The 16672-nt window shown below is 53.8% G+C and overlaps 1 protein-coding gene across 1 annotated transcript; it reads right to left on the reverse strand.

The window, feature by feature from the left end:
* Positions 1 to 4929: 4929 nt before the first annotated feature.
* Positions 4930 to 16646, reverse strand: PLXDC1 (plexin domain containing 1). Its single transcript, XM_019623347.1, has 14 exons — positions 16494 to 16646; positions 15916 to 16116; positions 14392 to 14535; positions 14074 to 14143; positions 13883 to 14005; positions 13646 to 13764; positions 13464 to 13563; positions 12455 to 12550; positions 12107 to 12188; positions 10879 to 10939; positions 10044 to 10179; positions 8985 to 9020; positions 7875 to 8035; positions 4930 to 6874 (listed from the first exon to the last, which is right to left on the reverse strand). Exons 1-14 carry the CDS (start codon positions 16644 to 16646, stop codon positions 6755 to 6757), a joined length of 1602 nt encoding a protein of 533 aa, XP_019478892.1. The 3' UTR covers positions 4930 to 6754.
* Positions 16647 to 16672: the final 26 nt, after the last annotated feature.

The following is a 16672-nucleotide window of genomic DNA, read 5'->3' on the forward strand; positions in this document are numbered from 1 at the left end:
GGTTGGGGGGGGAGGGTGTTGGTTTGTTGATGTTTCTTTTCCTCTGGAATTTTATTTGAATCATAAGGGTTAGAAAAGAGCTCTGAGATCACCCAGGAGACCACCAGCCCCTCACTGCAGCGCCCGCTGACCCTCATCTCAAAGCAGTTCTAAAATGGTGGCTGTTCTCCAGCTAAGCAGCTCCTGACTGCGAGATAAAGAGAACTGAAAGGCTGAAATAGTAACAGAGCTGCATTTCAGGGATGCCAGGCCATCAGCTGGCCCCAGGCCTCCATTTGCACCAATGCTGCTTGGGGTGATATGGAGTGCCCTACTTCTGCTGTGTCTTTCTGGAGCCTGGCAATGGCTTAAGGGCTTCCTATGTCCAGCTACTTAATGACTGGCGTAATTAACGATAGCAACGGTGGCACCAGGTTTGGAAATGAAGTGGTGTGGTGACGGTGTTATCTCGTCTTTGTTTTACGCTGGTTGAGTGAGTCACGGCCTTGTTGGTTTTCCCTATTATTTGAGGTTCTGTAATCCCAGCTGATGTTTGTAAACTGCTTTGTGCTGACGGGATGAAAGCTAATAAGGAAAAAGTACAATTGAGCTTTAGAAAGGAGGGTAATGGTGCTGCTGGAGTCATGGGAAGCTGTGAGGTGGATGGGAATGCTGTGTTCAAGCATGCTGTTAAATTCCTTCATCCATGATGGGCATGGTCTGAATTTTTGGCCCCAGGAGAACAGCGCAGTTCTCCATCATTACACATTCAAGGCAAACACTGGAGAACCCTGTGATAAAATCAGTATTTAAACGCATAACCAGGTGCAAATCATCTGGTTAGCTGGGGATCCCTGAGCAGAAAAGCGTTGGTGCTTCGGGGTGGGATGACAGAAGCGTGCAATTAGCAGGGGGTGGTCGGTTCATCCAGCTCTTCTGAGTGGTGTGCAAGGATGAGGAGGGGATGGAGGCCCTGTTTTGTACAATCCCTTCAGTGAATTCACATTACCGTGTCCTCTTGGGTCTGCAGTTCTCTTTGAAGGCTGACGAATGGCACAGGTCTGAGAGGGGCAGTGCTGTGTGCTCCTGGCCCAGACCTCTGGAGCTGTTGGATCTGCTGAGAAGATGAATTCTGATGCATGTCCTGTTTTCATGTTATCTTGCTTGCAGAACACAGCAATATGGATGGGATTTGTGCAGAGGAACTTAAAGAAACAAAGAGAATTGAAAACACGACAAAATAGGCAAACAGAGAACAAATTACGAGTATTTACTTAATGCATTCCGTGCACTGAGTGGTCGGGATGACACCTGGCCTGGTGCTCTGATCCTGGCTGCAGCTCCGTGGTGCTGCATCATCCACGTCCTTGCCTCAATATCAGAACAGAGTGGCATCCTATTGACACTTAGGGCTACAGAAAAGCATAACAGAGCCTTCACTCTGCATGGAATTTCCATCTGTCCTTGTTTGTTGCTGGGTTTTAAGTGCATTAGTCTGGGACTTGTGAGGAAGGAGGGCAGGAATGGGTTGAGTGCCAGGACTTGCCATTTTCCCCTTCCCTCTTCTACCTCGCTTTGGACAGTGGTTGCAGCTGAGAGGAGTTAATAATGCTCTGTCCCCCTACGGTGCCTTTCAGCCAAGGGTCTCGAGCTGCTCTGTGTGCCTTAAAGCACGGAGCTGCTCAAGGAGCCCTGTGGAGGAGAGATTCCCTCACCCAACTGGAGCAGGAAGGCTGAGGGTTTCCTCTTGGAAACAGCCCTGAGCTGAGTGTTCAGATAGAGGAAACGGGCTGAGGGAGGACGAGGTGGATGCAGAAGGGCTCACGTTTGTCCCCTGTGCATGTTGCTCATCAACCAAGGATGCTTAGGGGTGGTTTTCAAGGGGAAAAGTATTACTTGCTTAGGTAACAGAGAGCATCACTCATGTGCCCATCTCAGAAGGTGGATGTTTGTCTGGTTGGATATTTGGGATTCGCCTCACACCTCAGCATTCCCTGAGCTGAGGTCTAAGCTTCCAGTCTGCTCCTTCCCTAGAAATAATCTTTATGTTATTCCATCTTTGGCTTTTCTGCATCTTCCCCATTTGCAGAGAAATAGATTCGGGCACACAAAAAAAGAAGAAGTAGATTACTAGGAATTAATTAGCATCTCCAATCGTGATCCTTGGGTTTTCTGAAGAGCTGAGCAAACCTGTCAGTGTGTAACTGGTGCTTTTCCTTTCTGTTTCTTTTTAAGATGCAGCGTTCAGCCCTAAACAGATGGGAACCTGTCAGCACAACGTGGAGATAATTATCCGTTCGAGCCATGGGAAGCTTCATGGCTGAGAGGAAGTTATTGCAGCCAATACAGCCCTGCTTTATCATCTTAGCAGTGTTTTTGGACAGAGCATATTGGTGAGTTCCATTACTCCTTTGAAGAAACACCAAGAACATCCTTGTTTCCATAGGGGGGATGCGTTGATGATGTAGGAAATTGATCTTCCATGGGTATTTGGGTGGCATTTCAGGAAATGCTCCATGATGGCAGTGCAGTGCTGGGAGGTTCTTGTCCTCCCTCCGGACCCGTTGACTGTTAAAGAGAAGAGAGAGCGTTCTTCTGACCCAGAAGGAGGTGGTGAATCTCAAAGTTCCACATTACACCTCAGTCTGGAAGATTACCTTTGACACACCTGGATCTGTCCTTCGCTTCTGAGCCATCTCTGCTGCCACGTTAAATTATTGTCTCGTGTCTCTGCATAATTAGTGCTGCTGTGCTCCGTGTCAGAGCCCAGTGCAGTTCAGCAAGCAGCAGGGAGATGTGCTACAAGCATTGCTGATGCAGGAACCTGGCATCTTTCTGGGTGAAACATGCAGCAGAAATACAACAACAACTGTGGTGGGAGTGATTTTTGCAGCAGAGGGGGAAGCGTGTGAGAAGTCAGCCTCTTTGGTGATGTTCTTCATTACCAAACCCCTACCCATGCACACGTGTTGATCTCTGTTTAATCTGTTGATTCTCTTTTGTGGGGGTTTAGAAAAAGGTGAATTCCCAATGGGTTTTTGGGGTTATGGAAACAGCCACCTTCTGAGATGGGCACATGAGTGATGTCACCTAAGCAAGTAATACTTTTCCCCTTGAAAACCACCCCTGAGCATCTGTAAGTGCTTTGCTTTTATTTTAATATTACTGCTAGCAAATTTACAATTTGTGAGAAAAGAAATATTCCCATTCCTGCTTTCTAGACAAGGAAACCCAAGTCACAGGCGTTTAACATGAAGCAAGGACCTCAGGAGCCCTAATATTCCCAGTTGTAACCAGAGCTTAATTCTGTGGCTCTTGCAAAGTGCAGCTCCAGAGCTGTGCATCTATTCAGGGTTTCACTCCCCCACCCACGGGCCCTTTCGTAGCAATCTGCTCCCTGCTTGCTTCCAGAGCTATTAATTATGGCTCAGCCTGCTCAGTACCTGAGCTTGCATTTGCATTTCCAAGATACGAACCCTTGTTTGTTTGTGGAATGGCTGAAGTATTTTTTCCCTGCTTTGGGGGTGATGCTTGGTGTGAAAGCTGTTTGTTTAGGAGAGCTGATTTTCACTTTTTTTTTTCCCCCTTATTTGCATGTTATAAAGTATTTGCTCGCTGTCTGTGTTCCAATTATAAATCTGCTACTTCTCTGCTCATAAAAATAACCAGAACGTGGCATTGGTGGAGTTCTCTGATCGCATTTAAATTCCCTTATGGCTGCATTGTGTGAGCACTGTTCTCCCAAAGCTGGAAAAGGCATCTGGGGAGGGGGATGAACAGGATGGGGGGCATGGGAAGGTTGGTTCATAACCTTTCTGTTAATCCACGGTGTTGATTTGTTCTCCTGTGCAGCAGTGAAGAGAGCCCAAAGCTGGAGGTGGGAACCAGAGCTCTCAGGTAAGGGATTTTTAAGGTGAGTTGCATTTATGGAATCATTTGGTGCTGGGGCAGAGATCAAAACACTAAACCTGACTAGAGGAAGTCAAATGGAACAAGCAAATCTCACTGTTTGAGTTGAAAAGGCTTCTAAAATCCTCAACAAGTTGAGCAGATAAAATTAGAAGAAAATTACAGCCTTGGTTCAAACCTCAATTACAGCCCTTTTTATCCTTGATATGTCCTGGGAACACCTCCTGATAAGATGTGTTATTACTGAAACCCAAATGTCTGCAAAAAAAGGTCTTTGTATTCTTACAGTGGCCTTTAAAAGCACACAGGATGAAAATAATTCAGGCTGTGCTTCCAAGTCTGCATAAACATAACCAATGATCCTAAATTTGAAAACAAAGCAGTCCAAAAAGGAAGATTTTTTTTTTTTTTTTAATATTAAGACTATATTCCATGCAGATAATCCACAGTAAATACATTGCATTGAAAGACAGTTAAAGTGCCTTTAGTCCCCCTAAAGAGTCCGACTGTGCTGTAAATTCAAGTATGTGGAAGGTAGGCCTTCATTCATTGAGAGAAGTCGTGATGGAAAGGTTCTGCTTTTGCTTTTCATGTCCTGCTTGTCCTCATCGTGTTCTTGCTTCAGCACCCGAGGGCAGGATGAACCCCTCTCCCAGAGTGGTGATGGGATGCACAGGGCCAGCAGGAGAGCAGAGGGTGCTGGTAAAGACATTTCTCTCTTTCTTCTAGGCAACAGCAACATGACAGCTGGGTTTTAACGTAACAGACGACCTCCTCCATGACAAAGCCATATGCAAAGGAAATGCAGAAGATTGGTCCCTGCTGACTCTTGGGCTTCCCAGGTGTGAGCTCCAAGCACCCAGAGCTCACGGAAGGTAGGATGGGTGGCACAGCACAACCTGCCTCCCTGCTGGGCTGTGTGCTCCCTGCTGGGACCCCAACCTCTGCCCAGGGCATGGCTGCAGGCAGAACCTCACTGCTCTGCCCCAAGGTGTGAGCCATTAGCAACACGCCTGACAACACAGAGCGCAGCCTGCTTGGTTTCAGTTCTTTGCTTTAAGGAGGAAAAAAAAGAAAACAAACCAAAACCAATAATGAAAAAAATAAAGCCTTTCTGACTGCAGGCACTCAGAACTTGACATCTGTCCTGCAGTTTACTCCACGTGTCTCAATCATTTCTATGCTATGGCACTTGGATGTTGTTTTTCTCCACCTGAGTATCTGATCCTCTTTGGAACCCTTTTAAGGTTCTGGCTGCAGTAATGCAGCAGTGATTTATACAGCTCCATTGCACTCCATTTAAAGTCTCTTTTCTTTTAAACATGCAGCATTTCAGACGTGTTGGATGTTACCTAGCATCTTAGAGGCTGTAGGGGAAGAGGAATACCTAAAAACCTTGTTGTTGTTGTGGATGCATATTAAGAAAATCGCTAGAAATAAGGCCATTATTTGAAAAGGTGGAAATTTAGAGAAAATTCCTAACCAGCTCATAACCATCCAGGGCAAAAACGAAATGACAGCATTCCTCTGAATTCTTTCTACTTCAGGGAAACAGGGGAACAAACAGCCTTCCCATCAAAAGCTTTATTTGGAAATAAGGTTTATCTTCAAAATACGTCTAAAGAGAGACTGCCTGGGTCGTAACAACTTGGCACGACCCAGCCTGACTTACCCTGTAAAAGCATTTGGTGCCTTTATGCCATAATAAGATGCAGCGAAAGTCTCCCTCGTGGCTACGTATGAGGAAGTATAATCTAGGGTCTAAATGCCACAAAGCATCCATATTTATCTTTAATGGCTATATAAATTCAGCAGATGAGAAGGAAAACATTAATTAGACAGACCCTGCCTTTGGCAGTGATCACCACCGGTGACAGCTGAACCAGCCAGTGGATAAAATATGCTTCAAAGATGATATCAGAATAAATAACAGAGGATCAAAAGATAAGGAAAAAAAAATAACCCATATAACCACTGCTCTTTTTTTTTGGTAGGAGGAAGAAAATTTTACCTGATGTTGGACTTTGGCCTTCTCTCTTTTTTCATGCCACCTCTCCCCAGTTTGGGACCCAGTCCTGCACTGATGGAGGAAGCAGGGTGAGCACTGCTGCAGCTTGCCGTGAGCTGGATGGCACAGGGAGCAGAACTGCCCTGCGAGGTGCAGAGCTGAGCCCCTCAGAGAGGGTCGGATTCTGGAATCACGGCGTCAGCGTCAGTGCAGAGCAAGGGCCCATCACTCACACAGCTAACAGAAGTCATAGGAAATCCACTGGCCTCAGCAGACTCTAAGTACGAGGGTGTTAACCAAGCATTTTTCAGATTTTCAGTGATATCGAGGCACGTATGCCTTCATTACTTCTTATGGGAAGCTCCCATGAGTGAGCTTGACTCTGGGTGTTGTAACCATGGCAGAGCTCTGTCCCCATCCTCTGCCTGCAAAACCTCCCCTGCTCCTGCTGGAAGCGTGGCCGTGCCACAGAGATGTTTTGAAGGAACCTAAGATATTATTTTTTTCCCTTCAGCCTCTGGTTCCCTTAGGGTAAGAGTCACAGCTTCTAACTGAGCAAACTAATTGGATGGCAGAAAGTGCCTCAGAGCCAATGGCTCACAAACATTCTGAAGGTGAATCCTTAGAAGGGTTTTGCTCTTAAAATAAAACAGGTTTTCCTTTCTTCCAGAGCAGAGAAGAGAAGCTGGTGCTTGGCTGGGAGAGAAAAGAGCCCCGACTCCTTCTCTTCAGTGCTCCATTGGGTCTTTTTCCTCTACTTGCTGTTTCTTTTCCACCAGGGGAAAGATTTTGCAGTAGGATAACAGAAGACTCCAACACTTGAGACGTGGCGGGTCAGAGGTGCAGGGAGAGAAGTGCTCAGCACTGCTCTGCTTCCACGAAGCCCTCCTTCTCATGGCTGGCTGCCTCCACCTCGGAGTACGTCGCACGGTTGGTGTGATTGCGGAATTTCATGGCAGGCCAACGATGTGGCCTTCGCTGTGGACAGGAACAAAAAGCCATCAGAAGGCTGTGAGCAGCATTTCAAGCCAAGCCTGCTGGGAGCTCGAAGCTCAGCCTCGAAACAACGCTATCTTTGTGAAAGTTCAGAAAAGGAAAAAAAGCTGATTTACGCTTGCAAGAGTTTGTTGCAGTGCAATCAGTCTCACTGAGCTGACCCACTGATAGGGTTAACAGAGGGAGCCGGGTGGAAATGGAAACTGGAAGGGAGATCCCACATCAGTGCCAGAACAAGGATGTGCTGTTATGGGGAACAGATGGGGCGGACACAGAGGGTCACCCCTGCACCTCTCCCCCATCTGCAGCACGGGGACAGCTGCGCTGCATCCTGGTTGGGTGCTGCAAGGATAAATGCACCAAACATTGTCAGGAGCTGAACTGGTAAAGGCCACAGAGATTGATCCTCTGCAGCTGGGACAGATGGAGGAGAGATGAGTGCTTGAGGAAAAAGGCAGTGGGTGACAAGGAGAGGTGAGGGCTCTGCATCACAGCTCCCATGCCAGGACTCAGCCTGCTGCCACCCTGCACCGCGCACTCCTCGGGCTTTTAGCAGCAGATGGAGATTGTCAGACCCCCCAGCTTCCCGAGAATTAAAATCTGCCATTTCGAGCATTCACACCACCACTGCCACAGCAGCTGATGGCATGACATCTATCAGCAAAGCCTGACAATTTTAGTCGACAAAATCCAGCTGGGCAAATGAAAAGGCAGCAATCCCAGGCAGGGGAACTGCTGGTGTGAGCAGGCAGGAGAGGCTGAGATTGAATGGGGAGAAAAGGCAAGGTGTGGATGGGAGCACATGAGAGAGCACAAAATAAAGCAGTGTGGGTGGGAATGAGCCTGAGTTTAAAGCGTTTGGGACGTGGCTGCGACTGCAGGACGATGCAAAGAGCCTCAGATGTGCAATCTACCCACACCCTCTCCTCTGTGCTCTGCTCTGCAGGGTTGGGATGGGACCAGAGGAAGGTTCCCCACTCACCTCGATGAAGAAGAGGGCGGCGTTGGAGGTGGGGTGGCTGTTGATGTAGATCCCAGCGAGGATGATGGCTGCAATGAGCAGCACAGCCAGCACGATGCCCACGATCGTCCCGGTGTGAATCGGGGCACCCACTTTGTTGGAAGGAAGGTCGCTTCCCACACCTGCAAAAAGGGTTCAGCTGGGCTTGGAAGTGGGCTGAGGGCTCAGGAAAAGCAAGGCAGGATGCTTGGAGACCTGCACGTGGGGCTGAGCACCCAGCCTGGCTCAACAAGAGGGCGAGATGCACGGAGGGCTGGGGGCTGAGCTCCAGCATCCCTCCTAGACGATACCAATAGCTGGCAAAGAAAGAGGATTAAACGATGACCGTATAATATTTCACCCCTCCATCCAATCCCTATTCCTTATACATTGGCTGCTCGCTCAGATAGAAAGCCATTAGCCATATGCTGAGGGCTCCTCAGCGCCTTACCCACAGCCCTGAGCTCACCCCGGCCCTCAGCTATGGATACTCCGTTATTGCACAGAGCTCCAGAGCCCATGGCATAGATCAGCAGTGACATTACCAGCCATTCGGGGAGCAATTTGGCTGAGCCTGGGAAGCTCATGCATTTCAAAGGCCCCGTGCCTGCAGTGGCAGGCTGATGCTGCACCCACTTTTTAGCCAATTTGACTTCCAGGAGCTGCTTGCAATGAAGAGGGCTGGGCTCTGCTTTGCACCGGGCTGAAAATTCAGCTGTAATTCAGGGGGGAAAGAGATGGAAGAGGCAGAGCTGGGCTCACAGACAGGACACCTTATATTTGAACTTTACACTGCCCTTTGGCACAGCTGGGGAAATTCAGAAGGAAAAGGACCTGGTGTAAAAGCTGCAAAGAAAGGGAGTTGCGTAGGAAGAGAAAGCTCACAGTCCTCCTTCACCAAGAGAAGTGGGAAGTGCAGACAAAGGCATCAGGGTAAAACAGATCAGCCCCAGCTCTCACATTACACAACCTGAAGCAGTATTCATCAGAGGAAGGACAATCAGATTCTTATCTTGATTGCATCTTTCCAGTCCCCATTTCACCCTGCTGACTGATCACAGCTCTCCAGGCAGAGACACGAGGGGGCCTTACCTTCACTGCCTGCCTGCTGGTTGAGCTTCGTGTCGTCTGAAAGAAGAAACGAAGGGCAAAAATAGTTAACAGCCTGCTGAGATGCTCTCTGTGCTTCCCCCACTCTCTCCTCTCCATACTGGGGCACTGCTGGCACCCACCCCCAGCATTTTCAAATGAAGGGAGAGAAGGACCCCCAAGCAGTAGCACACCACCATAAGCACGCCCTGCTTGGCATCCCTTCCTTCACAGAGGTGCCACCTGCAGCACAGGCACCTGGGGAGCAGCCCTTGAACTCAGCAAGGCAGAGCAATGAGGGGAACTGGGCTGACTTGGCTGCGCTGCCGACACTCCTCACCCAACCTGAGGGGCTCCGTTGCTCCATAGATGTTTCTCATGGGGGTCCAACACCCCGGTCCCATTTCCCCTCTCATTCAGGAGCCACCGGGCTGCAAGGGGACGGGGCTCAGCCCCCCGTGAGCCACAGCTCTGGGACAGCGCTGCAGATCTGGGACTCTCCAAAGGACACAGAGTGGGAGATGCAGAGGGGTGGGGACCCATCCCCATCGTCCCTCCGCTGCGCTGCTCCCATCGAATTTGCTGCCCAATGCAGCTGGCTGTTTGTTTGCTTCCAAGATTACAAATTAACTTCATGCTTGACTATGTCACAGAAAGGCTCTTGTTCTTTTTCCAAGAATCGGCGTGGAGTTGGAAAATAATCTCAGTGGTGGTGTTGCGTTCCCCCCTCCTTCCATTGCTCCTATCAAAGTCAGCTCCCTCAGCCCCGCGCTCCGTTCCCCCCCAGCTCCTTCCCATGGCTGAAGGACAATTACTAATGTTCCTTTCTATTTATTCTAATTAGCAGTTTGCGTTAGGGACTATTAAGCAGCAAAATTGAAGCGATACCTGCCGAGGAGCGAGCCCTGCATTAATGGGATTATCAAGCTTTAGCACAGGGGCGTCTCGGGGGAAACGGGGGCCTTTATTTGGAGCTTTCCGTGCTCCCAAGCAATCACACAGCTCTGCTGCACCACTGCCAGCCCCGACCCTCAGAGCATCATCGCTCCCACGGTGTCCCACCTTCTGTAGTGAGGCTGTCGATGGAGAGTGAGGCCGTGGGGGTGGTGATGTCCTCATCCAGCGGCGAGGAGGAGCCGTCGGGGGGGGGCGAGTAGTGGTCGTCCTCTGCTAAGTCCTCACAGCTCTTGGCGTCTGCCTGGGGGGACACAGCAGGGCTGGAGGCATCGCCGTGGGGCTGGAGAGGGATTGGGAGGAGGGATACAGCCCAGAAGGGGCAGAAATTGGGGGGTGGGGGGGTGTGGGGGAGAGGTTTGGGGGGCAGCGGGTTGGGGGAGGTGGTGGAGGTTTGGTGACAGCCTGCCCTGCTTGCATCACAGGCCCTCAGCATCAGTCCCGTGAACCTCCTTTTCCCTCTCTCTCGGTAAACAGAGAATGAGGATGAGTGTTCAGTGGTGAGAAATGAAAAAATATATATTATTAAAAAAAAAATAAAAAAATCACCAAAACAACAAAACACCAAAGCAGAAACAGATGTTTGGGTAGATCTTTCCAAGACAAAGAAACAACTTTGGACAACGTGGAGATGTGCTAACAAGGACATAAAAAAAAACATATCAAATCCTAAAGGCTGACTCCTCCTTTCTTAGAGGGGATCAGAGTCACACCGACGGAGGTGAGGAGCAAACAGCCCTGTGTGCTCCAGGGGCTGGGCACAGCTGGGGCATCTCTGGGCTCTCCCCATGGAGGAATTGGGGATGTCTGCTATGCATGGACATCCCGTACCAGGGCAGGACAACCTGAAGGGACACTCTGTGCAGAGCTCAGAGTGCATTTTGGCACTGGGATGTGCCTGCTGTCACCCAGCCCCATTCCCAGCATGGAGCCCCAGCCCTACCTGCTGGGCGCAGCCATAGGACAGCCACTCCTCGCGGTGCCGGTCGAAGCCACTGGAGCACCTGCAGTGAAAGGGGACATTAAACCCCAGCAGGTTGGGATGCAGAGCAGCAATGGAGTGAGCAGCAGCGCACATCTGCTGCTCCGGTGCAGCCCCTGAGATGCCCAGCAATGCCACAGCAGCAGTGAGAGGAACGGCGCAGTGGAAGGGTTACGTGCAAGCTGTGGGGATTCCAGTGCAGCTGTGCTGGAAGGACCCAAACGTTCCTCTTTACGGAGGTGGAAAATGGTTTCTCCAAGGAAAACAGAGAAGCAGAGATAGGAAAAAGATACAGAGACAGTGTGAGTTTCCATTCCCTGCACTCTGCGCCAAGGCCGTGAGCTCCAGAAGGGTTTGTTTGTGGGTTTTTGTTTTTTTTTTTTTCCTTTCTCCAGAAACATCTGGTCAGGAAAAGCACATTAAAGAAATTATAAATGATGTCGGGGAAGCACCAGCCACAGGCACAGGGACCAAGACACCTCTGCGGCCTCTGGGAGCCCCTGGGCAGCGAGTTGCCACCATCCCATGGGTGATAAGAGCAGAGCCAGCAAACTGCACGAGGTGCCCCCAGCCCCCCCCGTCCCTGCTGAGGCCTCATGGAATCGCTGCACGTGTGATGGGCGCACAGCCAGGATGCAGCCCGAGCAGGGCTGGATGAAGCAGCCCCTGCACTGTGCACGAGGATCTGTGTTAGTGGGTCCCCTCCCCTGCTGCCAGCTCTACATTCCGGTGCTGCACAGCCTCACTGTGGCTCTCCTGCTGTGGCTGAAGGAGGGCAGAGCAGCATCCCAAGGGTCAGGGGCTGTCCCCATGGCCGGGGGCACCGCACTCCCTCGATGTCTGGGACCTGAACTCCATCTGGTTCAAAATCCCAACCCCAGCATGGAGTGGATCCCACCCAATCCCACTGACATCAGCGTCCATCCATCCCACTGCTGTCCCAGCTCCGCACCACCGCCCTGGGACTGAGCCCCACCCTCGGGAAGTGGCTCCTCTAACTTGTGCCCTGAGGTCAGACCACCACCAAACCACTGCCCGTGAGCCACTGCCAGCATCACTCTAACAAAAAAAGGAAAAGCACTAAAAACCCCTCAGCAGCAGCAGAGGTCGGCCCTGCAGTGCAGAGTGCTGCCCTGGCTGCGGGAACATCTCCAGCAAGAGGAGAGGCAGAGGAGACCCATCCCAATACCTCTGCAGGACGTGGCACCAGCTGCAGTTGAAGGTCAGCGTGGAGCTCACACACACCTCACAGCTCCGGTGCTGGAGACAAGCTGCAGAGAGAGCACAGCAATAGGCTGGGAGGTGTCTGCAGCGCATGGTGGGACCAGGCTGCTCCCAGCCCGGCAGCAAGCATCCTCCTCTCCGTGGTGACCCCAGGACAGACGTACTTCCCTCTCCATATTCATGGACTGCTCTCCCCCATGCGTGTAGATGTGAGCACTAAGAGCGTGTCTGCTCAGCAGGATGCTGGAGCCACACAGTGCCCACAAAGCGCCCCGTGGGACAGCCCCAGTGCCACCCTGCCCCCACGGCTTACTGGGCAGCGGGGTGAACTCCACAGCAGACATGTTGGTGATCTTGCTGGTGTCCAACTCCACACGGTGGTACTCATAGATGGTCCGGCGGCGCGACTCTGCAGCGGGAGCTTTGCTTTAGGTGTGAGCCCCCCTCGGCCACCCCCTGCCACCGGGGTTCTTCCTATGGGACAGGGCAGCAGGAAGGCTGCAGGGGAGGCCGAGCAGCAGCACTGGGGGGTCAGGGCGTGGAAATCCCCTTCCTCACTTCTCCATGAGCAGCTGGGAGCTCTCTGCTCCCTCTCCCCAGAGGACTCCAGGGTGGACGCGGTCCAGCCCCGCACAGCCCATCCCCATCCCTGCCTCCCTTCCAGCTCCATTCCCTCCCGCATCCCTCGGTGCTCCCCAGAAGCCCACGGGGAGGGGGGCAGCAGCCCCTGAGGCTTCCGTGCAAACTGCTGTGAATGGGTAATAAACGAAGGCCAGATGGTTGGCTCCAGAAATAACGAGCAAAGCGTGGCGCGGGGCGCAGCACGAGGAGCGTGGTTGGGTGTACAGGAGGGGAAGGGAGAGAGGCTGCAGCAGCCCCTCCATCCGGCTCACCCCGTGCCTGGAGCGTGTGTCACATGTGGGACACGTGTGCAGACACGTGTGTGCTGCGTCCTGCTGGCACTGGAGCTCATATCACGTGCAACAAGTGTGCACACACATGCATGCGCTGCATCCTGCTGGCATGCACCGTGCATTGCCCAGCCCAGGGCTGCATGGTGCACGTGCTGTGCTCTTGGTGGTGAGGGCAGCACCCCGAGCTGCTCATCTCATCCCTCTGCACTCCCGTGGGTGCTGCTCTGCCCCAACCTCGCAGCTGGATGCCCACAGGGTGATTGCAGCTCACATGGAAGCAGCGCAGGGCCTGCGGAGCACAGCACCCCTGGGCCAGGGCTGCAAGCTGGGGAGGAGCACAGCGCACTCAACCCACAGGAGCTGCACCCCCCCGGGGATGTGGGACACGGGGGAGGGGATGGCACTCACCAGGCACCTCGGGGGATGGGTTGAGGACCATGAAGGCATCAGACAGCCCGGCCTTGACGGGGTGCTGCGCAGCGCTGATCTGCAAGACGGGCACCGGGATCTGCACAGGGTGAGGGTGAGATGGAGACGGCCCCACTGAGCCCCACAGCACCTCGGCCCCCAGACCCGACCCTCTCCCTCACCTCCTTGTACCCGAAGACGATCCTGCCGCTGCTGTGCAGGGCAGCCTGGAAGGTGAAGCTGCCCACGTCCTCCTTCCCTTGGAGGTAGACCTTGTCCCACTGTACCACAAAGACCGTGCCTGGGGGGACACCACAGCGGATCACTCCTCTCACCTCTCTTCACCCTGCGTTGATCCGCAGGCCCCTTCCCCACACCCTCACCCCTCTTTTTGCTCCCCAGGGCGGAGCTTTGCTCACCGTTATCCAGGTACTGCACGGTGGAGTTGCGGGAGTAGCTGGGGTTGAAGTTGGCCATGAGCGGTGCGATGTACTGCGTGGCCGTCAGCATGCGGTGGATGACGTCCCCCATGAAGATGAAACCTGAGCGAGCAGAGCAGAGGGCTCAGCTCAGTGCCTGTGCCCAACCCCGGGTCCCTGGCCCCACTCACCTCCAGTTGCTATCGTCACCTGCCGCAGGAGATGCCCGTAGAAGGGGAAATCGAAGGAGAGGACGATCCTCTGCAGGAGGGAGATGGGGTGAGGACAGCAGCCAGAAAGGGGGAAACTGATGGGGATGCTGGGCACCCCCAGCTTGGAGCAACCCCTGAGCACATGGAGGGCTGGGAAGGAGCACCCCGCCCCCACGGCCCATCCCCTTCTGCCCCACAGCGATGGGGCTGGGGAGAACCAAATGCCTCCCCCAAGCTACGGGGCAGTCACTGCCGCCATGGGAAGGATGGATGGCAGCTGGGACCCCCCGGGCTCACCGAGGCCTGCCGGTGGGTGTTGGAGAGGATCCCGTGGACCTTCACGTGGCTGCTATCAGCTGCTGCCATGTCCACCCACAGCCCCTGGCGGCGTGCAGCCCCTGGCCCATAGGTGCGGGACACGTAGTAGCTGTGGTTGTCCTCCTGCAGTGGGGACAGGGACAGAATCAGCACCGTGTAGCTCAGCAGGGATGCGAAACACACGGGCACCATCTCAGTGCAGAGCAATGGAAGTGGAACAGAAACACCCCGTGCAAAGCAGTGCAGGGGTTGAGCAGTTGGAAAGGAGTGGAGGAACCACGAGTCCGACGCAGCGCTGGCAGGAGGGAGATGTGACTCATGAGGGACTTCAGCACAGCAGATGCAGCCTTCCTGGGAAGGAATAGCTGCTTTGGAGCCAGGGGCTGGGAGCTGTGGCTGCAGTGACCGCAAGAAGCGGAGCAAATAAAGGCAGCAAAGTCTCCAAAAGTCTCCAACAGCCAATCCTGGTGCCAGGCAGCTCAGGGATGGGAAACGGAGGCACGGGGATGGCTGTGATGGAAGCACTGTGTCTCAGTGCATGGGACACGTGGCTTTTGGGACCCCAGGATGTGGGGTGTCCAGGGGCTGAACTCCCCACACAGAGCCCCGCAGCCAGCAGATTCCAGTGCATTCCCAGTAACCCAAGGGGAAGGAGCTGGGATGGAGCGGAGGAGCTGGGGCAGCACAGAGCATTTGGCTGCCGAGTTCCTGAGCTCATCACTGAGTCACCAGGATGCCCGAGCCCACCACCTTGCTTTGGTCACAGCAGCAATTAGGAAGGAGTTCAGATGCTCAACAACATGGAAACTCACTGAGCTGCTGCACCTGGAGCCTGCATTGCTTGGGGTGAGGTGCAGTGACCCCAAACCCATGCAGCCCCAGGAAATCCCCGCTCCAGAGCCACGCGAGCAATCACACACTTCCCAGTCAGGATTTGGTGGTTTGGGTTTTTTCCACTCCCTCTGTCCCAGAGCACAGAGCTGCAGCCCCAGCAGGGGTTGGTGGGACCCTGCAGAGCTCCCCCTGGGGGTCCCTTTCCCCAGGTGAGAATTAATCCCCTTGAATCCACACTCAGCTGCCGCAAAAACACCGGAATCACAGCTCAACAGAGTAGGAACCCTCATTGCAGGGAATGCACCCCACACCCCCGTGCCCCCCACAAACAGCAGTGAGTGCACTGTGGGCAGCAATCAGGTGCTCTCAGGAGGTGAGAACCGAGTGCCAACCCCAGAGGTGACACCGCTGCCACTCGGTTCCAATAGCACGATGGAGTCTTCCCCATAGAGCCCCCCCAAAGCCCCCCCAGCACAGCAACGTGGCACAGCCACGAGCAAAGCATCCCCAGTGCTGACCCCCAGGTGCCCCTGGGCACAGCTGCCTCTGCCCAGGCTGTAATTACCCCCTGTGCTGCCAGGATCCGGCCCCACACAGTAAACCAGAGCCAGAGGCTCCACCAGAATGGAAATAGCTCTGGTTGGTGGGGGTTGGACCCCCCCAGCTCACCACAATGCGAGTCTCGTTGTCCAGCAGTGTGTCGATGACCAGACTGCGTCCCACCAGATCCTGGCTGATGTGAGTCCCCTGGGGCTGCCCGGCCCCACGCTGCCCCTCCGGGGGTCCTGGGGGGAGCGAGGAAGTGTCAGAGGGGACACCCCAGCAGTGACACACTTGGTGACATGAGTGTCCCAACCCCAGCGAGCAGCGCTATGATGGGGTACAGGGAAGGGATGTGAGGTGGCCAAAGGCACGGGGACAGCCCTGGGCAGGGGAACAGCTGTGTCAGAAGGGTGAGTGGAGGCAAAATGCCCCCGGACCGCCCCCAGAGCAGCTCAAAGCCCCACAGCACTGTGCAAAGAAGAGCACGAAGCCTTGGGAATGACAGCAGCCGCGGGGCTTCAGCAATGGGGCAGCGGCACAGCAGCGTCCTTGGACGAGCAGGGGGTGGTCCGAGCTGGGAACATCCCCAACCGTGGGATCCCCCCTCCACTCGCTGCTTCTGGGGCACCCGCTCCAGCGGCGCCTTCCGCATCCCTGCCCTGGGACGGAGCACCAGGGGGTTGAGGATGGGGTTGGGGCCGAACCCGCAGCTCCCCGAGGTTTTGCGTTTCTGTTCCCAGAGCCTCTGGGAGGGGAAACTGAAGCACGGGGATCCCCGGACGGGCAGAGAACGGCTTCTGCGGCTCCGGGTCGCGCTCTCTTTGGGTGCGGGAGCCCCACGCCGCGGGCGGGTTCATCGGCTGCGGGCATCCCACGCACCGGG

Source organism: Meleagris gallopavo, chromosome 29, assembly GCF_000146605.3.
Source record: "Meleagris gallopavo isolate NT-WF06-2002-E0010 breed Aviagen turkey brand Nicholas breeding stock chromosome 29, Turkey_5.1, whole genome shotgun sequence".
Taxonomy (NCBI): Eukaryota; Metazoa; Chordata; class Aves; order Galliformes; family Phasianidae; genus Meleagris; species Meleagris gallopavo.